Source organism: Ostrinia nubilalis, chromosome 27 (genome assembly GCF_963855985.1).
Source record: "Ostrinia nubilalis chromosome 27, ilOstNubi1.1, whole genome shotgun sequence".
In the NCBI taxonomy this organism is placed as follows: domain Eukaryota; kingdom Metazoa; phylum Arthropoda; class Insecta; order Lepidoptera; family Crambidae; genus Ostrinia; species Ostrinia nubilalis.
In genome coordinates, this window is record NC_087114.1 from 6961211 (window position 1) to 6984887 (window position 23677).

Here is a 23677-nt window from a genome sequence, read left to right on the forward strand (position 1 = left end):
ATTGTAATTTTTTATTTTATTTTGACAAACAAAATAACTTACTGAATGAAATAGGATAAAATGCATGTTGTCTTGTGATTAGTAGATTTAATAAAAAAATATATTTGTGTTAAGATTTAGTGATAAATCTTATAAATTTGCGACCGTAAAATGTATGCGCGTCGACTGAGGTGTACAAAAATCTTGATTATTATACAGGGTGTTAGGTAAATGGGTTTATAAGCCGACACTAGCCCATGTTAACATGTGCAAATAAATGGTATTCTTAGTGAAGTCAGAAAATTGAAATCATCATTTTAATAATTTTAATTTGCATACAAATCTGATTTTATAAATTTTATTTTGTATGAAAATTAAACAAATTAAAATGATATCACTGACTTCACCATACCATTTATATGCATAATATGTTAACATGGGCTAGTGTTAGCTTATAAACCTATTTACCTAACACCCTGTATAAATAGGTAGTTGTAATTATTTTTATAAAAAAGAGCGCTTACTGTTTCAAAAACAACACATCATCCGTTTATTACCGTGGCACATTCGCGACACCCCCGACTTTTGCATGTCGAGCGCATACCGAGATTTGAATTTCGAAGGAAAGTTCGCGTTTCGTCCGTTTATATGAAGTTACAATACTGTATTATAGTATTACCGTGACAAAAGCCTCCCGCAAGGTTTTCCACAATGAACGGTCCTGCGCTGCCCGCATCCAGGCTCTTCCCGCGACCTTTACCAGATCGTCGGTCCACCTAGTAGGAGGCCTGCCCACGCTACGTTTTCCAGCCCGTGGTCGCCACTCGAGAACTTTCCTGCCCCAACGGCCCGGGCATATTTTGTACCCCCCAGCTTATAGACCCCCAGACAGACCCCTCTTTCCCACTGGGGTAGGGCTACCTTAAGTAAGTATTTCCCCGGATTTCAGATGTCAACTCTACACTGGGGATACTTTGCCCAAGTCCCCGCAATCTAGGAGACCCGTTTATTCCCAAAAAAATTTTACAGTAACCTGTAAATAAGTGAAAAGTTCTTCAATATCCATTTTGTCATTTTCCTTTTTTTTAAGAAAAGACTCGATCCTAAAATCTCCAGTGCGATTGCGATCTTTTTTAACGAGGCAGCTATTGGCCTGTACCTCACCTGATGGAAAGTGATGATCAGCCCGAATGTGGAAGCGAGCTTCACCCGGAATCCTCAACCACAGAGGAACTAGGGGTACCTATATTATTGTGAAGAGAACGATAAATTGGTGATCTCTGGGAAGGAATAGAGATCTGGATCTAGATTTTGTGGAAACCCTTGGGGAAGGAGACTTCGCCAAAAACTTTGGGCACCTCTGACATAACTATAGCGTTCAAGCGCCACAAAGTCACAACTCACAATCGCATTGGCATAAGGACGAATTTGGCTTATTAACTGATTGCATAATCTAGACGTGCTGGTCGACCCTCGCGACCTTTACTTGAAGGGTAGATAATCCTGAAATTGTTTTGTCTTGGATCCAGTGATGCATGAAGATCTTTTTATTGAAACGGACTTTCACTTTAACGCCTGTATTCATGAAGATTACTATGAGGTCTCACAGTGCGCGTGGACGCTTAGGGTCACACTAGAACTCAAAGAGTTCTATTCAACGCTGTGCGTTCGGTATGCTGCTTCACTTAAGCAAGCGTGTGTGGATACGGGTGTAAGATGCCGACTTCCTTAGAGACGGATTTCCAATGGTTGCTCTATTTCAGCTGGTTTTATAAAAATCTGAATCAATCTTCATTAAAAGTATATATTATGATGAGTAAGGAGTGTTACAGTTCCTATGTCGCAACTTTTAAAACTTTTCGCAGTAGCAAAAGAGTCCCTTGTCTTCCCATAAAATAAAAATATCACTTTTGACTTGGATTGGATTTCAACAGTTCCCATAAATGTGTGTCTCTAAGAACTGATGGGTAAGCCTAAAAGGCCTTTGTAGGAAGCCGTGTGGTGACGGCAGAGTAGAATACATTTGTCACCAACCCCTACTCTTCCCGCGGGTGTCGTAAGAGGCGACTTAGGGACTACACATCAAACAGAGAATGGGCAGCAGCGCTCTCTGAAAAACATCAATCTTTTAAACTGCGATCTCCAACCCGCCTGCCTAGCGTGGAGATTATGGCAAAACCCTCCACTATAGTGGAGGAGGCTCATAGTCCAGCAGTGGACTGTAAAGAGCTGTTGATGATGATGATGAGGAAATCTCTATCTATTTTATTCGTAAATCCCATGGTTGAAATTTCATAGGTTATAATTGTAGGTTGGGTTATTATTGGCGGTCAAGCTGTAGATCCTGGCTACACAGGAGTTGCAGCGGTGGGAACGAGAGGTGGGAATAGTGCCGTACGGTAGAATTTGTAAGTTGTATCCTAATTTATTTCTCTAAAGTGAAAGAATTGAATACCATTTATATCTTCTTTGGTATGCAAATAACATGCATAAATCAATAAATGGACATTGGAATTTCTCCCACGGTAGTTAATTAATTTGCTAGTGTGTGACCAATTGTACGGTCGTTGGCTTCGGTATAACATTGAGTCGTCTCGTTGGCTTCAGTATAACATTTCTCTATCACAACACTATTAGACGTGTTGACACCACCAATCAATTGACGTACTTTTTAAAACTGTCAAAACGAGAATCCCATAATTTTTGTTTGTATGTACCATAGGCAACAGTGTTACCTATCCATTACCTGTCATGTCATCTTGTTCTATCGCAAAGAAATTAAGTTTTTAAATAAATTAATTAAGTTTTTAAGATCAGAATGATGGTGTCTTTTTAAAAAAGTTGAGATTTCGAATTATTTTGGAATGGTGTCAAATTAAGTCTTCTAGTGACAATTGTTAAAAAAATATCAATAAAATTATCAAAAGTTATCTATCCTTGACACAAAAGTAAGCACTGTCACCCCATTCGAATCGGCACCTACTACTTAGTAAAGAAATCCTTAGTTTTTAACACTTCAACTTTTCAAGCAAATAAATTGTATTCTTTAAATTAAATTTTACACTCATCCGTCAGCTTGTCTTGAATAACACTGAAGTAATAAAGTTACTCAAAACAGTTTCATTTTATGACTTTAATGGGTACTACAGCAGTCAGAAACCAGTTACTTGTTGGTCAAAAACCGGGAGACGTGAATGTAATACAATACAACTCACCGCTCAACATTTTTAATTGATGACATGCAGCATCCTTTATTTACCACCTGGCTTTTAGAGTAGGCGCACACCGTTGATTTTTAGTTGGCCGATAGTTGTGCCCGATATTAGCCTCGTAAGACCGAAGAGCAAATTTTGTCGACTTCTAAGTATCGCCGAATGTGCTTTCGGAAGAACGAACAATTTGAAGTCGTAAACGCCGAGCACTTCGAGTAAAAAAATTTCTATGTTAGAGATTTTCTTTTGCACCCATATTTTCAGGGACCCTATATAATAGTGCATAGAGCTTATTTTAGGTAAAAAATAATAAAAAAATGTTTTCTCTTAAAAGAACATTCGGTATTACAGACTTTAAAAAGAAAAAGTAAATAAATTGTATTTTATACTTTAAAGTAAAACATAAATGTAACCTCCTTAATAAATTAATACTACATAAAGACACAATAATGATAAAAATAAATGTAACTGGAAAGGCACAAGTATTTTAATTTTATTTAATGTTTCATTATTAGTACTTTTAAAAGTACTATCGGTTTTATAACATACAATAATGATAGGTTAGAATGTATAAGAAGTAAAGTGAATATTCATGTTAATTATAATATTTATTAAACTAAAAATCAGAACGTTCTCATGGTAAATTTTCTCAATCATATCATAATTTTAAAAGTCCAATATTCAATCCATCTCAATAGAAAAAATATACAAAAATAAAACTTTCACCATCAAGACCGAATGTTCCTTGCAAAGAACTATTATTTTCAAACGAAAAAAAATCTTACAAAACTTCTTCGAATTGGTAAAAATTTTTTTTTGCTTGTTTAGCAGTATTTTAACTTAAATTATACTGGTTAGTTTTTCAATTAAACTACGTTTACGTGAAGAAAAAAAATTAATCGTACATCACGTCCTCTCGGAAGAACCACCTTGTCAAAGAAAAATGATAATTTGACAGTGACATTTTGTTTTTTTTACATTAATAAGTTCGGATACCTGATTTTGAATACTTTAAGCCATAGACTATCACTCTTTTTATTCAATAGGCGCGAATTTTTGAACTTAAAATTATCGCTAAAGTTTTAGTTCCTCTGAGGGCACATCCGGCGATACTTACAATTCACCTCCGAAAATGTCTCGGCGTTACTGACTACAAAGTTTCAGTTCCTTCTGAGGCACATCCGGGCTTACGAGGTTAAATTGTATGAAGAATCGGCCAAATCGAATCGGCGTAGTGTGCGCACTCCCATACATGCCCATACTGATCAACTGCCCGACTAAACTATCGGCCGACGAAAAATCAACGGTGTGCGCCTACTCTTAGAGTGTGTTCTAATATTTTAAACTTATCATCAGGTCGTTTGGTGTCCACTGCAGGAGCACGACACGATCTTTATTTTACCAGAGGCAAATGGAGGTTTTGGCCTACACTCCCCACGCTGGCCTGACGGGTTGGGGAGGCCTGATGTTCACAGAAATACTTTTTATTTTAATTGGTTTATGGTGAAGATGTTTTGTTTTACTAAAAAGGACAGTTGGCTTGACTTTACTTAGCGTATAAAAGAAAATATCCAATATTAGGATACCTAAAGAAACCCTCTTAAATTATGGTAATGCCCGTATTCACAAACGATGCTTGCTTAAGTGAAGCAGAAAATCGAACACACAGTGTTGAATAGAGCTCTGTGATTGGCTCTTGCTTTGCAAAAATGCTTTTTAAAAGCCTATTTGCAAAAATCAATGAGTTTTATGAGTTTTTATAAGTTCATGTGTCACCATGTGCGTCCACCCGCACTGTGAGACCTCATAGTAATGTTTGTAAATACGGGCGTAAATCGTTTAACTAGAGATTTACTAAGTACATAACATAAATTATTCAACAATAAAATGGGTACCGTATCACTTGCTCTATCCTGTTCTTAACCTTCCTTCTACTGAATTATACATAGAAATGTTAATTAATAGTACATAATAACTACCTATAACGTTTTACTCACGTTCACATAAACTACATATTTAAGATAAGCCATAGATAAGCTTCTTGTTGAGTTCCTTGTCCTTAAATAAATACGTAATTTACATCAACACTAGATTATTCAGTAAATACTTTTCATTTAGCATTTTAACAAAAAAAAAGTTGTAAAAATATTTCAAAATATTTTTAAACCAAAAATAACTGACAACATAAATCTGTAACTTTATCGATATCCCAAAAAAGTGCGTCCCAACACTACTTTACACCCGGTGTGGACCCACGCAAACTTTTTTTCGTAACAAAAAAAATGCCACGATCCTTTCTCAACGGCTCTAAACGAAATACAGCCTAAAAACTTCTACTTTCAAAAACTAGTTTGAGTAGCCTTTGTTCGTCGGCCGCTTTAAAAGTAACTTCAAAATAATCCCGAAAATTCAACAAAATCGCTAGGCAAAGTACCAAAAAGGTTTGAAACTCACCATAAATCGAAAATCCTGTTTTCGATCACTCCAAAACCATTCTGCACGAAACCAACTCCTACTTTTCTTAGGATCACACACATTTTGCGTTGGCTTATCGGCCGCAACACAGATCACAACAAATTACGTCGCACATTTTGACTGATTATTTCACTTTTCCAATGTTTAATAAAGTAGAAAACACTAAAGTAACTTTTAATTAGTTGCAAACACGTTCGAGTGGTACCGCGACGCGTCTTCACTGAGTTGAAGTGAGCCCCAAGATATTTTTACCTGCTAAGGCAAAAAGTTCAGTTAAGCTCAACTTTTACCACAATCTATTTTCGACTCAAAACCATGTAAATAATGTTCAATATTGAATGCGGTGGGTGAATTGCATTAGTGTAAGTTTCGATGGAGAGGCGGTTATATGGTTTTGAATCTTATGGTTTTATTTTAAGGTTTATTTACGATTGAACACGAGGAGAGCTTTGCGTAGCGTCGACTGCGTTCGTGGGCAGTTGGTCGAAGCATGAGTTTCTTAAACTTTTGAACTATTTGATTAAAGTTTTAATTAACCTAATATAGCCAATTAGTAAATTGCTAAATTAGCGACAGTTAAACTAATTCATCTACATAATTAAGATTAGGTGACAATAAGCCGATTCGAAATCCGAGTAACTGGTAGAGAATGCTATGGGTTTCATACTTGCTATCGAACGTCGAAGTAGGTATCTATTGTCTAGATATCGACAACTATAGGCATTAAGTCGTCTTTGTACTTAGATTTTGTGTGCAAGCTTTTTTTAAAATCTTAAGTGACGTAAGAAGGTTTTACTTCCTACTCTTCAAAAAAAGGGTTGAAAATGAATAAGAGTGATTTTCCAAGGCTTCGAAGTTCGACGAACATAGGTCATAATATTATGTATAAGTTGGGATCAGTTCTCTACGTATCTACCTACATAAGCAAGTACATAAGGTAGTAAATAGGTTAAAAATGAAAAATTATACCTATACATTAGATAACGGGGTAACAGGAAGGCGCTAGATTCAGGCCGCTACCAACCGGCCAATGTGGAAATCATTGAGGAAGGCCTATGTTCAGCAGTGGACGTCCTGTGGCTGAAATGACGATGATGAATAAGGTGTTATCAAATAAGTAGCTTGCAAATCCCTGACCATAAAAATGAAGAGTGCTATCGAATAAGTTTTTTACATCCACGAAAGCTCTCCTAAAACTTTGAGCACCACTGCCCAGGACCCAGGCCCCAAACTGGTTTGCACGAGTTAAAATAATAACAGGCTCGGTTATGAATTGTCTCATTTTGGATTGCTAGCAGTGATTCTACATTTCGGGTCTTGTGGGTACACCTGCCGTTAGATTACCTACCTACCTTGTTAGTTACTGAGTTTTAAACGCTGCTTCTTCTCAGAATTTTACCTTGTTATTTACTTACTGAGTCTTTTTTAGCGCTGCTTAGCACTGGCCCATTTATTGTCCCGAAGCAGTTGTAGGCTTAAAATAAATTCTTACTGGGACGTGTAATTAAGCGCTTTTTATAAGCCTAGGTACCTACTTACTTATCTACAGAAAATAAGAACTTTTTAGTGACTGAGTTTCTTTTTCAGCGCTACTTCTCAGCACTGGGCCATTTAATGTCCCGAAGCAGTGGTAGAGTTAAAATATTTTTTGGATTCACCTACCTACCTTGTTAGTTACTGAGTTTCTAGCGCTGCTTCTTCTCAGAACTACCTTGTTAATTGTTGAGACTTTTTTTCAGCGCTGCTTCTTAACACTGGCCCATTTGATGTCCCGAAGCAGTGGTAGAGTTAAAATATTTTTTACTGGGACGAGTAAAAACGCTTTTAGAAGCATATTTTCAGAAAATAAGCGACTTTTAGGTAGCTAAGTACAATCGGTAAGGAAGGAGAGATACCTATAACAGATTTACGTACCTATTACGTATGGAGTTATAACAGGGTTATCTAGTGATTGAATAACGGAGAACTTGTAGTGTCTACCTGCATATTTCATACTTTCGCCTGGAAATAAGTCTTTGGGACTTTGCCCAGCTATGGGAGACAGTAAGAGTTATAAATATAAGAAATCAAAAGCGTCCATAATCTATAGGTACCTAGTAGGTATTTACATCACATCACTGTGGCACTAATTCGACCACAGAAAGGAAGACCCGCGTACTTTTAAATATTTTGTTTTAACCACAAAGGTTTAGCAAGCTGAAGTGGCAATGGGCAGGGCACATAGTACGCAGAACTGACGGCCGATGGGGCAGCAAGGTTCTGGAGTGGAGGCCGCGTACCGGAAAACGCAGCGTGGGACGTCCACCTACAAGGTGGACCGACGACATCGTAAAGGTAGCAGGGAAGCGCTGGACGCAGGCCGCTACCAATCGATCAACGTGGAAAGCATTAGGGGAGGCCTATGTTCAGCAGTGGACGTCCTATGGCTGAAATGATGATGATGAACCACAAAGGGCAAGCTCTTGGCCCGCATCTCACCCAATGGAGAGTGATGATCAGGCCGAAGGTGGAAGCGAGCTTCACACGGAATCCTCAACCACAGAGGAACTGACTACCTTACCTCTAACTGCAGAAACAAAACAATGCTTTAAGGACGAATCACATTTATTAACCCGGAAACGGATCGTAACCGTATTAACTCGAGGCGGTCAGTATTCTTTGTATGAAAAACTCCGTACTGCGACGCATTATCCGCACCGTAACGTAAACGCCTCGCCTTGCGGCGATACGGTGTCGATCCATTTAAGGGTTGATAAGTGTGCTATGACCTTTATGCTGTTCAAAATCAAACAAATGAAATGAAACACTCTTGTAGGTTGTTTAACTTGTATTTCAGCACCACTGATTTACACAATTCCGACATTATGACGTCAACCTAATAGTACCTCTCGCTTCGAACGCTCAAATCGAACTGACTGTCCAGCGGCATGCCAGCGATAAGGTAACTTCCCCTTCCATCAGTGAAAGTCGACCGGTTCAAAACGACTTATCGACGGCATGCCCCGGAACTAGTCAAATGCAATACTTATTTCATAATTAGCTGTTTTTTAATTTTTAAAATACTAAAATGTATACAATAAAAATCTAAAATAATTAAATTAAATAATAAATATGAAATAATTGGATGTAATACACAATAAATTCTAAAATCATTCTAATGTCTGCAAAATGCCTAGGAAGTAATCAAATAAAGTATTTTAATTTAATAATGGGTTTTAGGGTTCTTCTAAAATACAATAAAAATACTAAAATTGTTGCAATAACTATTTAAAAGTAACCAGTAATCGTATAAAATACAATATAAATTCTAAAATCATTACATTCGGCCATCCGACACCGTGATGCCTCCCGGCATTCACGTCTAATAAGGATTTATTCTAAAATCATTAATATTACTTTTCAAAACAATATGGAGCATATATAGTAGAATGATAAACAATTCTATGACAACTTGTTAACAAGTGTTTTAACATTAATAATGTATTTTATAAACTATATTCTTCATATTGAACCAGTAACAAATGTTAAGAAACGGAGAAAAATCTTGTAGGTACTACATATACATTTTCACCTAATCTATATTATTCGTAATGACTTATTTTATAACCAACTAGCTGTGCCCGCGACTTCGTCCGCGTGGAATAATGACTTTGGGTAGGCACTTTTAATAATTTAGTCTAATTATTTTACAAATAGCTTTTGCCCGCGACTTCGTCCGCGGAGAAGTCGAAAACGTTCTCATACGATTTTTAACGTTATTATCTAAATGTTTGAATACTTATAAAATATAAAAATCTTAAAGGTTAAATAAACATGAAAATAAAATTTTCTTATATTTTATGAATATGCAGCTCGGCCTTTGATCGGTGGTATTATCTTTTTACAACGAAATCGAAAACTACACCTACCGCAGTATTATTGGTAAACTTTTTTTTTTTATTTTCCTACGGGTGCTAGAATCACCAAGTTTCTAGCATGCCACTGGCCGTGGGAGAAGGAGCTTTTCCTCAAGACTACTCCCACTACCTCAAGGGCCTCCGCAAAAATTCTCGCGAGAAAATGAGTTTATGTATACAGCGCAAGCAGGTGCCCGCGGCTTGACCGTCATGCATTACTATGCATTGTTAGGCGAGCGCACGCAGCTGCAGCGGGCACCAACTCCGAGGTTAAGTAGAGGCCCCTAGAGTATGATAGTCTTTAACATGACATGATTGTAAAAAAAATGCACTAATGAGTAATTAATATCAACTTTGAAGCAAATCACCACTAAAATAACTTTCTACCCCTTTTTAACATAGTTAGGGGATGCATTTCACTAAAATACGAAACACGTCTTCCATTAATTCTGTTATAGAATGCTTATGCGAAATTTGAAGTAGATTGAACGAAGGAATCTCGTTATCCCATACAAACTTTGCCCTCCCCTTTTTACCTCCTTAGGGGTAGAATTTTGGAAAATCCTTTCTTATCAGATGCTTACGTCTTACAAAGAACACACCTACTTGATCATTATTTTGCTGCGATGATATTTTAAAACTGCGATATCTCCTAAGATATTTATTGAAATTGAATGGTGTAAAGGCCAAGTATGTTTAAAATTAAATACTTGTGACGAATAACTTATTTATTTGGATAAGGATTAATATCATGTTTATGAAAAAATCTCCGCAAATAATGCATTAATATAAAACAGATTTCTTTTTGCATAAAAAGGGTTACTATGAGCCAACCTTAAAAGATAGACATATACTATCGCGGACTTTTTTTTAGAACTTTTAAAGGGGAACAATCCTGTGATACATGATTTTTGCGAAACTTTAACCGTTTACGCAGCGTCAGCTCTCAAAAGGAAAAAAATCACTGATTTGAAACATTCTTCATTGGTGCTCCGCTCCTATTGGTCTTAGCGTGATGATATATAGCCTAAAGCCTTCAGGAACTAACGGGCTATCCAACACAAAAAGAATTTTTCAAATCGGTCCAGTAGTTCCTGAGATTAGCGCGTTCAACCAAACAAACAAACAAACAAACAAACAAACAAACAAACAAACAAACAAACTCTTCAGCTTTATAATATTAGTATAGATAACGGATATTTGCATGAAATTTAGATATTAATCGTTTTACTTTATAATTTTCTCAAAACTTCTCATATCGTATATATTGGAAACTTCTCTTTTTAAATCCAAATTTTTATTTCACATAAATACACGTCCATTAGATGTTAGTACATAATCAATTTAATTACAGTGTATCTTGCCATGACTGCCATGTGAAAGTTAGTAAGTTTTTAAGAACATGTCAAAACGTTAATATTATATCCAATTATGAAGATACAATGGGGCTGACATATCCATGTGGATAAAAGCCCCAAATCAAATAAAGAATAAAAAAAAATAAAAAATATATCCAATTATATCCATTTGTAACCGTAATCTGGCAAATAATGAATTATGGTCACGATTTATGATTAACACTAAAGGTACTTTCGTCAGAATTATGTATTTCTAAGGCCTTAACATAATTTTCTTCTCTACAAATTTTCCAAATTTTTAAAACCAATAGGTACAATTACAGTGATCTTATATTATGTGTTTCTGAATGTCTGTGATGCTCAATTTCATCACGATTAGCGCAACATATTTGCCATCTAGCTGTACGTGGGACCACTAAAAATAATTTGGTATCAACCTTACTGTATCTGCTATGTGAAGAGATTATGATGTTTGGATGGGTTGTCGTCAGATTCTATGACTAAATTTTGGTATTTGGACTATTCGCGGAACTAATTTTTTTTTCTCTTTTTTTTAACGTGGTTCTTAAGGCAGCATAACCAGTAGAAACTTTTAAGTCCTAAAAGATATACACCTTTTTTTTAGCACACACACCACAGCTAGTGTCTCCAACTCATGGAAGTTGTCTTTCATCGACTAAAGTAAGTGACTGCTACAGAACATTGAAGACTTTTCTCTTTATCATCAAGATCTGACCTAAATATGATTTAAGAGTCCTGAATGATATTGATAAGCAGCTATGGATCAAGTTAGTCATCTATGGATTTCTGAACCCTTTTCCCTTTTGTAATGAGATAAGTGGTAATGGTGGTATTTGTACATTATTTTTCATCCTGACATCAAAGACTGCACGTGTACCTACGTCCTATCTCAGTCAGATTTATAGCAATACAATCGCGATAATTTCACAAAAGAGTATAAAGCTTATCTAACTAACCAGAACGTGTCGGAACTAAGTCCGGGCTTAGTCATAATACCAGCTCTATCGAGAGTATCCATAGCTGAGGGGTCTTTTACAATTCGATTTACATGACATATTGGACATGCTCCAAAAAGCATTGAAGTAGCTATTAAAACATTTGCTTTAAGTGTTATTGGACTAGGCGACAAATTACTAAAAACGATTTCACCTTTGGCGTTGTGAATTAAAAAAAGGCTCTTTTAAACATCCGGTACTTGGCCCCCAGTTTAATTTATATATTAATATTATAAATGCGAAAGTTTGAAATTTGGCATAGAGATTGAGTCCCGGGGAAGGACATACAAAACAAACAACTGTCACAAACAAAATTCTACGCGGGCGAACCCTCGGCGGAAAGCTATTTGCATTATAAAATATTAGTTTATCTAAACATCCCCTGTATATATTTTTTTATCACTTGATAATATAGAACCGCCTAAGGCGGGAATCGAACCCACGGCCTTAAGCTCGCCAGGTGTCAAGTTATTTAAAAAATTTAAATCGAAAGGCAACTCTAAAAGTCTGAAACTATCCTCTGTAAAACTAGAAATTTATGTTAACCCTTAACACCACTCGTGGGGGACCTAGCTCCCCCACCGCCTACTTTTTTGCAAATAAAATAATTATTTAAAATGCGACGCGGTTGCGGTCCGGTGTATTCCCAGTGATGCCCGAGAGCTAGCAGGGGACGGACGTGTGCGCTGTTCACGTTTGTGGTTTGTGAGGTACATGCCTTTGCGGGACCTAAGTCCCCCACGAGTGTAGTTATGTAGGTATTTTTCCATATTAGATTTTTTATAAATTTGTATTTTTCATTGGTTTTGCTGCAATATGGCTAAAGATTTGAATCCCCAGCAGATGTGTTGACTTACCTGAAGATCTACCAACACAAGGACCTAGTCAAAAAAAAAAAGAAAGAAATCTAGGTGTCATGTGCCCACGAAGTAAAGATATCAATACTCCCAGAGTTTGCTCCAAATGTATGAAAAATGTCTGTCATATTGATGTGAAAATATATACCAAATGTCAGCAATGCGTTTATTTTAGATTATAATCATAATGTTGAGACTAATTATTATTGAGACTGCTAAGACATTTTTAGAATAAGATAAAAAAATATGGGCCAACTATTCCTATTGTGATTTTTCAAGTTCTTAAACTTATTGAAAAGTTTGTGTTTGTTTTTGTTCATAAGTATATTGGTTTATAAGAAAAAAGTTTTTTTTTGTTTTGATATTCTAATTTTCAATATTATTTGGGGCTGTGAAGAAAACACTATAAATGAAACTAGTTTTTTGGTAACTTTTTTGTTTGTAGCTAGAAATAATATTTTTTTATGTTTAAAATACGATTAAACCTGTTTTTTCACTTAAATATATGTTTCTTGTTTATTTTATGAAAAATTTTCCTAAGATATTTCATACTAAATTACTTAAATATTGAATACAAATAGTGGGGACTTAGGTCCCCCACGAGTGTAGATGTGTAAGCTGAAAATACCAAGTGGTGTTAAGGGTTAACTGGTATTCACCTGTGTCCGTCATCTTCGTGGCTCTCGAAAATATTCTGACCAGGAATTTTATAGAATGTCAGTATTCCAAACCGTGAGAAATTGCAGTTACGTGAAGTTTTGACCGATAGACGTCCACCAGTCAATTGACTGTACTTTTAAAAACTGTTAAATCAAACTCTTTTTTTTTTGTATGGCACGACAAGCAAGTGACGTCACTATCTTGTGAATTCAATCAAACTACCTTTCTCAATTTTGTTTACGTTCGCCCTATACACAGAGGTATGACTGATGATTGACCACAACTTTTACAATTGGAATTGATATTGAAATGATCCGCCAAACTATACTTAGTTTCAGCATCGGTTTTGCGTCAACAAGTGCACTCACTACCAACATTTAAAAGGAATTTTCATTTGCCAAAACAGTCTCATATTTCTTTTTTCTGTCATTAAAATAACTACGTAAACTGTTCATCCTTTCAAGTAGTAGGATTCAAAATTTCCTCTAACGGACTCCGTAGTTCTTAGCCAAGCCAATTAACTTTTGCAATGTCTAAGTTAAAGACAAAATTCTCTTATTTGCATTAGCTATTATAATAGCGCTCATAAAAAAAATTAAAGACTACTAAAAGAAAAACTTTAAACTTCTGCTCTTATGGAACCTTGACGTTTCATATCTTTTGCTCTACCAAAAAATGAAAAGTGACCCTAACCTAACATAACCTATCTATGAAACCTTGGTACAGGTATTCTGTTCTTTTTATAGTTACTGACTTCTTACAGTAATAATAATATTGTGTTTATTTGAGGTCGCTAACTGATTTAGTTCTTTGAGAAAACTAAATTAGAAGAAAAAGCTTAATTCACCTAGAAACAGGTCCTATCTAGGTCAGACAAATGTAACCAGAGGTCAGAATAATTCGAAATATATTTTTGAAGTGGAATTATAGATAGACAAGATAATGTACTTGGCAAAAGTACCTACCGAAAGTCCGAACCGATGACAATTTTAAAATAAACGAATCATTAATTAATTCACTTTACTTGTGTAAAAATATTTTCTTTCAAATGTATTTTTTTAGCACATTTACTTTAACGTTCCTTTATACATTATAATCGAATAATATATTATTACCTTTAATTATTACTATTAAAGATTTACTACATAAGCTAATATTCCCATTTTACTGTAGGTATGCGTAATATTCAATAATGTGTGCGCAATAAAAAAAACTACCAATGAAGAAATTCTTTTCTTCACTAGAGTCTATCAGAAATTTTACGAACCACATGTGGCACTGCTCTTTCAGTAGAGCTGGAAGAAGATGAGCTCCTTCGCGTATTTTTCTTCCCCATAGAAGACGATCGTGGTGGCGCCTTCTTACTGGACGACGACGACAACTTCTTCCGCTTAGCACGCTTATTTCATCGTCAGCTGACGGTTGTCCCTGGCGGTATACGAGCTCCATCTTCAGTCGTCGTTGTATTCAACTGTGAAATAAAGTACTCGACGAAATAAACTGTGTCTGACCAGCATCAACTCAACATCATATGGAAGCTATGTTCATGTTATATTAAGCAAAAGTTTGATTCATATCTTTTCCAAAAATCTAAATCTCAAAAATAAATCTAAAAAATCTTTTATTTGACAATTAATATTATGCTCCCTGAGCAAAGTGTAGTAAAATACCATTGTGACATGTTTCTATTATACTTATGCATCACAAATAAAGATTTTGTATTTATATTTGTATTTTATTCAGTGCGACCTACACACACAACTCATGTGACAACTGGACGGCTTCCTTGTTATGTCAGCAATAGAAGGCTTTTTATTCTAGAGACATCCTAAACAATGGGGCCCTTAAGGCGCATCTAGCCTGGTAAACTGGAGGCACGTCTAGCTTCGTCATACTAAGTCATAGTCATAGTCCAAGGCACGTCTAGCCTAATAAACTGGAGGCGCGTCTAGCCTCGTTATATTTAGTCATATTTAAAAGCGCATCTAGCCTGATAAACTGGAGGAATGTCTAGCCTCGTTATACTATATATGTACGTCATAGTCATGGTCATAGTCATAGTCATAGTTATAGTCAAAGTCAAAGTCAAAGTCAAAAGTCAAAATATCTTCATTCGTTTAGACTAATTAATAGTACTTACAAATGGTCGAATATTATGTTCTTAAGGAACCTCTACAGGTCTCATACTTAGTCAAAGTCAATGGCGCATCTAGCCTAATAAACTGGAGGCGCGTCGAGCCTCGATATACTAAGTCAGTCACAGTCATGGTCATGGTCATAGTCATAGTCTAAGGCGCATCTCGTCTAAGGCGCATCTAGCCTAATAAACTGGAGGCGCGTCTAGCCTCGATATACTAAGTCAGTCACAGTCATAGTCATGGTCATAGTCATGGTCATAGTCATAGTCTAAGACGCATCTAGCCTAATAAACTGGAGGCGCGTCCAGTCTCTCATACTTAGTCATAGTTAATGGCGCATCTAGCCTGATAAACTGGAGGCACGTCTAGCCTCGTTATACTAAGTCATAGTCATAGTCTAAGGTGCATCTAGCTTAATAAACTGGAGGCGCGTCTAGCCTCGATATACTAAGTCAGTCACAGTCATAGTCATGGTCATAGTCATAGTCTAAGGCGCATCCAGCCTAATAAATTGGAGGCGCGTCTAGCCTCGTTATATTAAGTCATAGTCATGGTCATGGACATATTCATGGTCATAGTCTAAGGCGCATCTAGCCTAATAATCTGGAGGCGCGTCTAGCCTCGTTTTAAACATAACTTTTCCATGCATTAAACGAAATATTCACACTTCTTTCTACTTGAACTTTTAAAATCAATTACTTTTTAACCAAATAAATTAAGACGTACCTTTTGAGCTGTAGATCACGTACCACTTCTGAGTTGAAATGAAACACTCTTGTAGGTTGTTTAACTTGTATTTCAGCACCACTGATTTACACAATTCCGACATTATGACGTCAACCTAATAGTACCTCTCGCTTCGAACGCTCAAATCGAACTGACTGTCCAGCGGCATGCCAGCGATAAGGTAACTTCCCCTTCCATCAGTGAAAGTCGACCGGTTCAAAACGACTTATCGACGGCATGCCCCGGAACTAGTCAAATGCAATACTTATTTCATAATTAGCTGTTTTTTAATTTTTAAAATACTAAAATGTATACAATAAAAATCTAAAATAATTAAATTAAATAATAAATATGAAATAATTGGATGTAATACACAATAAATTCTAAAATCATTCTAATGTCTGCAAAATGCCTATAGTCTTTTTCACCTAAGATGATCCGTATGACGTTTCGAGTTTGAAAGATTTAGAGATGTCACATAACTAAACCATAGCGATTTATCTATCGATTTTTTTCGAAGAGTTAGTAAAACCTACTTTTAGAGAAATATTTTGTATAGGTGTTATTTAACAAAAAACATGTTTCTTTTAATTACAAATATTATTGTAACAATTTTTTATTGATAATATTCTATTTTCATGGTTCGTGTTCAAAAAAACGATTCCTAAAAAGTACTGGTTCTGTTTCTTTAAATTAAAAACTATTAATTTATTTTCAATGCGTTTATTAAAGTCAATAATCGAAAAATATAGTTGATGTTTTTAATAACTAAGTATTCACTGCAATCGATTAATGAACCGCGGAAATAATCGATTTTATTATACAAGAAATACCCCAGCACTAAATCTATTCCGTTTCACACATTGCGTACATTAAATAAAAAATATTTTTACATCGTATTTAATTAAAATATAATCAATAGACTCAGATTTTACTTTATATTTCAAGACAACTAGTTAATTTTTTTTTATTATATTGCTAATAAAATATAAATATTTTTTCAAAAATATTCTGCATATGTAGTATGCGTAATATGGATAACCTTGAAGTGTCATACGGATCATCTTACGTGAAAAAGACTATAGGAAGTAATCAAATAAAGTATTTTAATTTAATAATGGGTTTTAGGGTTCTTCTAAAATACAATAAAAATACTAAAATTGTTGCAATAACTATTTAAAAGTAACCAGTAATCGTATAAAATACAATATAAATTCTAAAATCATTACACAAATAACATTTCATAAATATCTTTATTCATTTTCTACTTAAAACTAAACATCGATTTTATCAACTTTATATTCCACTGTAAATGTATCTGGATGATTTAATTGAAATAAAACTGGCTGTCAATTTACATTTTGTTGAATATATTTGCTGTTCTAGATCCTTGGGCCAGTTACTGGGCCTTCTTAGGCACCCAGGGCTCGACTTTGGGCCTAGTGGTGGTGTATGGGGTGTATTGGCCCATGGTGCCTGACAAATTCTCGTTTCCATCGATCATCCATTTGTACTTTGGGCGACTGGGATCCTGAAAAGAAGTATATATGAATATTTAGTTAGACAATTAGAGTTGAAGCGATAATAGTGCAAAGGTCAAGGTGAAGGATTGGACTCGAGATCCGAGGAACGCGGGTTCGAACCCTGCCGCCGTTGGACTATTGTGGTGAGCCCACTCGTAACACAAGCATGTTAGTTAAGCTTAGTACCAGAAGACGTAGTGTAAGGCCTCAGCCTCGAACTTAGCGGGCAGCGGGGCGGCGGCGGCGGCGGCGCGGGAGCGGGGCGGGCAACGCAGACCCGTTCTCGAAACCAGCGGGCAGCTCGCGCGGCGCTTTAGCGGCGAAGTGTTGTGTTCGGGGTTGTGTTGTCGAGATATTTGTTTTTATTCGCGAACGAAATGTCTGAACAACAGCGACAATTTTATTTTGATTCAAATTTATTCCTTACGCTCGATTTATTGTGGGCAAAAGAAGGAGTGCGCTGCCCGCTCGTTGCCCGCTCCCTCGCCGCTGCCCGCTCGTTGCCCGCTCCCGCGCCGCTGTTTTCGAGAACCGGTCTATTTGATTTTACGCATAAGATCCTGCCGCTCCCGCGCCGCCGCCGCCGCCGCCCCGCTGCCCGCTAAGTTCGAGGCTGAGGCCTAAGGCTGGCAATCTACTCCGTGGACCGACGATCTGGTGAAGGTCGCGGGAAGCACCTGAATGCGGGCAGCGCAGGACCAGTCGTTGTAGAATCCAAGTGAATTTCAATCTTTCACAGACGGTGTATATCGAGTGTATGCCCCTTCCATATACGGAGATAAAAACTATAATTAATGTTTTTCGTAACGCTTAAACTACTCTATACCAAACTAGCGGCCGCCCGCATCTACGTACGCGTGGATAGATTTCATTTAAATCGTTTCAGTGGTTTAAGTGTGAAAAATATCTATCCATCCTCACAAACTTTAACATTTATAATAATATGTATTGCTAAATAGGAAGGCAGCGGGAAGGCGCGGTAGCGGCCAGTCTGGAATCATTGGGAACGCCTATGTTCAGCAATCGACGTCTTATGACTGAAAAATTATGATAAAGATAGTAGAATGGTTTTAATATCTTACCTGGTGTGGAGGCAGGTCTGTTTTGTAGTGTAGCCAGCCGTACCATTCAGAGGGCACCTGTAAAGTTATAAATCCAATGAGTACTGAACAGTTTAAGTTTATTGGAATTTTTGATTTCCACATGCCTATAGCAAGAGTTTAATTTATTTATTCAACAATTATTTTAACAGTATTAAGTGGTATACATACATGTGCAGAAAGATGTAGTTAAAAATCATGAACTAATGAGAGAAAATTAAATAGCACAAAAAGATTTATAAATAGTAATAAATAATTTATTCACAGAAAGACTTATTTATTTATTTATTTTATTTATTGGTTTAACAATGTTTCAACAGCATTAAATTGTACATAAATGTGCAGGAAGATACAACTTGAACATAAGCAACAACAATAACATATTTTTTATTTATTTAAAAAATTACACAACAATTAAAGTACAAAATACTGGGATGTACCGCCTACTCAATATCTCTGTTTTGCTCAAGGTCAGCTGGTAGAGAATGACTTATGGCATTAAGCTCGCCTTTTTGTACGGAACATTGTTGTGTGTGCAATAAAGTCTTTCAATAAATAAATAAATGTGTAAAAGTGCTGCTATTTGCAAAAATAAATGAGTTTTCTTTACAGGCCAACTTAATGTTACATGGTATACTTTTCTAGTCAACCTTAACAGAAAATAAGTCATTAAAAGTTTTTCCTAAGTGAACTGAGGGGTTAAATCTTTTTAGAGCGCTTTCACATTAGGGCGTTAGTAGCGCGACAGCAGCGCGGCAGCGGCGTTTTTGTTATGTGAAGGGAGGCATCAGCTGTCACATAGTATGAAATTTTCGGCAGTGCGTTTGCCGCGCGATTTTCTCGCTGCTAAATCGCCTAAATGTGAAAGCGCTCTTAATGTGAACATAATAATGATTGTTGGGAACCGATTGGTGGACCAACCTCTTTTTTATATTGTCTATGTTTTTTATACTTTTTTTACTCTTTTGATACCTTTTGTTTAGTTCTGAAGTTTTTTGTGTTTTTTGATAGCCGTTGTGGGCTTATTTTGCTGGAATACATCTTCATTTTAAACCGAAGGTTTTTCTTATTTCCGCAAGCCCGAGCGGCTGTCCGTAACAATGATAATAACACAGTTTATTATTTATTACCTGGCTAGCATCGTAGCTCATGTGGTAGTTGTCGTTGTACTCCACCCATCGGTTCCTGCCGTAGAAGAAGCGAGGGTTCTCGAAGTATTTGTTGCCGTGCTTGTCCTCGCCGATCAGCACACCGTCTTTCACTTCGTCTTGTCTGGAATTATTCAAACAAGTATGATGAGTACAACCCCGACCAAATAGTATGTTTCTATTACACTCAATTGCATTTTGTGATGTTTAAAAGCACAATTAAGAAGCAGGACTAACCGTTTCTATTGTTTTAAATAGAAAAAGTGTCTGTTTATTGTATCTTTGATTTGCAAAGATAGATAAATATGTAGAACTATTGTTTGGACTACAAACATATTTTACTCAAAAATCGGTCTGACCGAACATCTCAGGCTGCTTTTTTCTTTCATGTACATAGTTTACTTGATAGAAATTTACTAAATATAGTTTGAATTGGTGATAGTAGCAGGAGAAATAGAAAAAATAAAATCTTAACATTCAAAACATAACCTGCAAAGAAATTACATAATAATGTTGTATCGTATTACCTGTAGAGTTTGAACAAGACCCCTCGGATCCCTCCATTTTGGCGTAATATATTGAAGAAGTTTCCTAGCTTGTCTAAAGCCAAAAATTTGCCCACGGACATTTTTGCGATTTTACAAAATCGACAAAAATATTACTGTCAAAATGACAATAATTTTGACATTGACAACAGAAATGATACCAGATCAAAGAAAATAAATTTCTACTAAAGAAAAAAATTCTCAACATTTTGTAGTCATCATCATCATCATCATCATCATTTCAGCCATAGGACGTCCACTGCTGAACATAGGCCTCCCCCAAATGCTTTCCATGTTGATCGATTGGTAGCGGCCTGCGTCCAGTGCTTCCCACACCTTTATGATGTCATCAGTCCTAAAAGGATTTTTCTTTTAATAGAGTACCAGTGCAATGCCAACATTTATTTTAATTTTTACCCGACTGCGCCAGAAGGACTGTGGTATATTCCCTATTCCACTCAGATTTACTGTGGTCTATTTCACTCAGGAAAGGAAATTCAAATAAGAAATTGTTGCGATTTCAAGATAGTTATCGTCGTAATATACACTCGGCATCAAATAAATCGCACCTCCCGCGACAAGCACTTATCAAACGTATGCATCCCCACTTCCCACCAACATTGGTACCATTTGAAAGCCTAGTTCTAAACTTCATTTCATTAAAGGAAAGGTTTTTACCCCAAAAATGTGTCTTTACAAGGATCCAGAGACACTTCTTCAAAAAATAGGTAGTTACGCTATAGCCATTTTTTATTTACTATAAAACTGTTATGTTGGGATTAATCGCTATCCATCTGTTAAAGAGGACACGTGAGATCTTTATTTGGTTTTATAACCATAAAAATTGGTCTAATTGATCCCAGAGGTTAGCCCAAAGTGAGGTCTATTTTTAAGTCACATTTATGGTAATGATAATCATTTATTTAGAAATGAAATGTATTTTTCTTTAAGGATATTTATTGGGCTTTCAAATAACACCAATATTGTTGGGGTACCATGATTGTGTCAGAAGAAAATCTTTAAAGTTCGCGTCGCGGAAGGTGCGGTTTATTTGATGTCAAGTGTAGTTACATTTGACTTTTGTGTGAATAAAATACAAATACAGGATATCAAATGTATATTTTGTCACTATTATTTTAACTAATCAATAGATTTTCAAATAATTGACTTATTCTGAAGCATTCTTTCTCTTCTTTTTCCTTTTACGAATTGGGGTCTCTTCACTATCATCAACAATTTCTTGTTCATTCGTATCATTGGCTAAGTTCTTCGATTTTTTCTTTTTCCTCTTAACTTCAAAAATATCTTCAACTGAATTCGCACTTGTACTAATCTCATTCTCATTTTTATCACTGGCAACATCCTTTTGCTGACTTTTTTCATCGTCCTCTGGCAAAGGAGAAGTGGAACATACAGCTTGTGCATTTTCATTGTCACTGTTATTTCTCTTTCTTTTCTTCTTTTTTGGTTCAATACTACTATCTACATCGGGATTTGGGTTTGATTCTTCATTATCTTGTACTTCATTGTTTTTCTTTAGTTTTTTAGCATGAGAGTATCCTGTGTATTGAGGTTGAGCCAGTAATATCTGTTCTTGCTGAGCTACTCTTGCCAGTTTCCCTGTAGCTTTGAGCCCATGTCTTGCGCCCCTGTAAAAATATCAATTTATTAGTAAAATCTTTTGATTAACTTAATATTATGTGATTACATTAATTTTTGATGTGTGGTCATTATTCTTTGCAAATAAATATTATACTACTGCCTCTTTATTGTAATTTTGCCATTGAGCTCCTCAGATGTCAAACTTGGTGTAATCCCCAATTTTCTATTTGGCCCAAAGGTTAACTGGTAGACAATGCTCTACTGTGCTATGGCATTAATTTACCTTTTGTACTGTCATGTTATGTGCAATTAATTTTTTAATAAATAAGAAAGGTAAACATACTTATGTGCAGTTCTTCCTTCACAAGCAGCAAATAGCTCCTCATCCGTCATCTTGAACACATCTTTCGTAACTGCTGTCTCGTCTTCGGACTCTGAATCATTCACATTCCTTACGGTACTCCCTCCGCCAGACAGCACAGCTTTTCTTACAAAGTAATCTTTGTACTGTTCTTCTTCTGTGTCTGATTGCTTTTTCTTCTTTTTTAGTTTCCATGTGCTGTTTGTGATCTCAAATTCGTCTTCTTTTGTTTTTATTTTTTTCGTTTTCCCGTTTTTTTCTTCAACCTGAAATGTTATATTTTTAAGTTAGATCAGAGCTAAGTTTTGTTTTGTTGTTGTTAGAACTTAGAAATATTACTTCTTAACATACAATTAACTGTAGATTACAGAAACTACTAAATGCCTTTTTATAAAAGATAAAAAAGAAAGTCCTAAATACAGAAGTGGAATGCCACCAGACTTGTAAACTTCTGGTCTTCTGTCATAGTAAGTTTTAAATTCGAATTTAATTTAAATTAACCGAAGTACAAGACAATTAGCTTAAAAATTACAGTATTTACTATATTCCCATTCCTTTAAAAAGTTGTAAAACCTTACCTCGACGTTCCCAGCTGCCTTATCATACAACTTCGTCCACCAATGTTCAGTGAAGTCAGACGCCGCATCGTGGCCTATTCCAGCCACGCTGCGCTTCAATGTGGGCTTTAGAGCTTCGGATATACCATTCTCGTGCTTCCCCAGCCCTTTACCTGGGACAAAACACTAGATTTATCAAGAAAAACTTCGTAAGAACTAGCACACAAAATTTTACGAAACACTGTGGTATTTACCATCGGTCCAGCCATATTTTTCCAACTGTTTCCTTGCGAAATTCATTATTTGTTTTTCTTCGTTCCTCAAACAATAAATTAATTGATTTTAGCTATTATTATTATAATTAATTACTTTAATAATAACCTGAACAACAACCACATGGTCACAGATTATGGTTTTTGTTGATATGTCAAATTATGACACTTGGTTGACTTGACACTGACAGTTATAGTGATGATGGTAGTTCACAATCACATATCACCCAATGCCTACCTCTACCTAGTGTG

At 36.0% G+C, this 23677-nt stretch overlaps 3 protein-coding genes across 3 annotated transcripts in view; all 3 read right to left on the reverse strand.

The window, feature by feature from the left end:
• The window catches only part of LOC135084804 (uncharacterized), a 44030-nt gene extending 38153 nt beyond the window's left edge, over positions 1-5877 (reverse strand). Inside the window, exon 1 of the mRNA XM_063979543.1 lies at positions 5646-5877. The gene's annotated coding sequence lies outside the window, so the exon portion shown is untranslated. The remainder of the gene's footprint in view (positions 1-5645) is intronic.
• An 11679-nt stretch (positions 5878-17556) lies between these two features.
• LOC135085063 (probable NADH dehydrogenase [ubiquinone] 1 alpha subcomplex subunit 12) lies at positions 17557-20779 on the reverse strand. The gene is made up of 4 exons (XM_063979843.1): positions 20616-20779; positions 20071-20212; positions 18923-18979; positions 17557-17848 (listed from the first exon to the last, which is right to left on the reverse strand). The coding sequence occupies exons 1-4, from the start codon at positions 20714-20716 to the stop codon at positions 17717-17719; spliced, it is 432 nt and encodes a 143-aa protein (XP_063835913.1). The 5' UTR covers positions 20717-20779; the 3' UTR covers positions 17557-17716.
• A 957-nt stretch (positions 20780-21736) lies between these two features.
• On the reverse strand, positions 21737-23560 carry LOC135085076 (G patch domain-containing protein 4). Its single transcript, XM_063979852.1, has 4 exons — positions 23408-23560; positions 23175-23326; positions 22579-22862; positions 21737-22282 (listed from the first exon to the last, which is right to left on the reverse strand). The coding sequence occupies exons 1-4, from the start codon at positions 23451-23453 to the stop codon at positions 21802-21804; spliced, it is 963 nt and encodes a 320-aa protein (XP_063835922.1). The 5' UTR covers positions 23454-23560; the 3' UTR covers positions 21737-21801.
• Between the last annotated feature and the right edge of the window lie 117 nt (positions 23561-23677).

Bases quoted from the DNA above. Each gene is read 5' to 3' on its own strand.
- LOC135085063 (XM_063979843.1), bottom strand. From the start codon at position 20,716: ATGTCCGTGGGCAAATTTTTGGCTTTAGACAAGCTAGGAAACTTCTTC. The intron at 20,213-20,615 runs GTAATACGATAC...GAATAATTCCAG, and splicing joins GTCTTGTTCAAACTCTACAG to ACAAGACGAAGTGAAAGACG. The intron at 18,980-20,070 runs GTAATAAATAAT...ATAACTTTACAG, and splicing joins TGAGCTACGATGCTAGCCAG to GTGCCCTCTGAATGGTACGG.
- LOC135085076 (XM_063979852.1), bottom strand. From the start codon at position 23,453: ATGAATTTCGCAAGGAAACAGTTGGAAAAATATGGCTGGACCGATG. The intron at 22,863-23,174 runs GTAAGGTTTTAC...ATAACATTTCAG, and splicing joins AGGCAGCTGGGAACGTCGAG to GTTGAAGAAAAAAACGGGAA. The intron at 22,283-22,578 runs GTATGTTTACCT...ATATTTTTACAG, and splicing joins GAAGGAAGAACTGCACATAA to GGGCGCAAGACATGGGCTCA.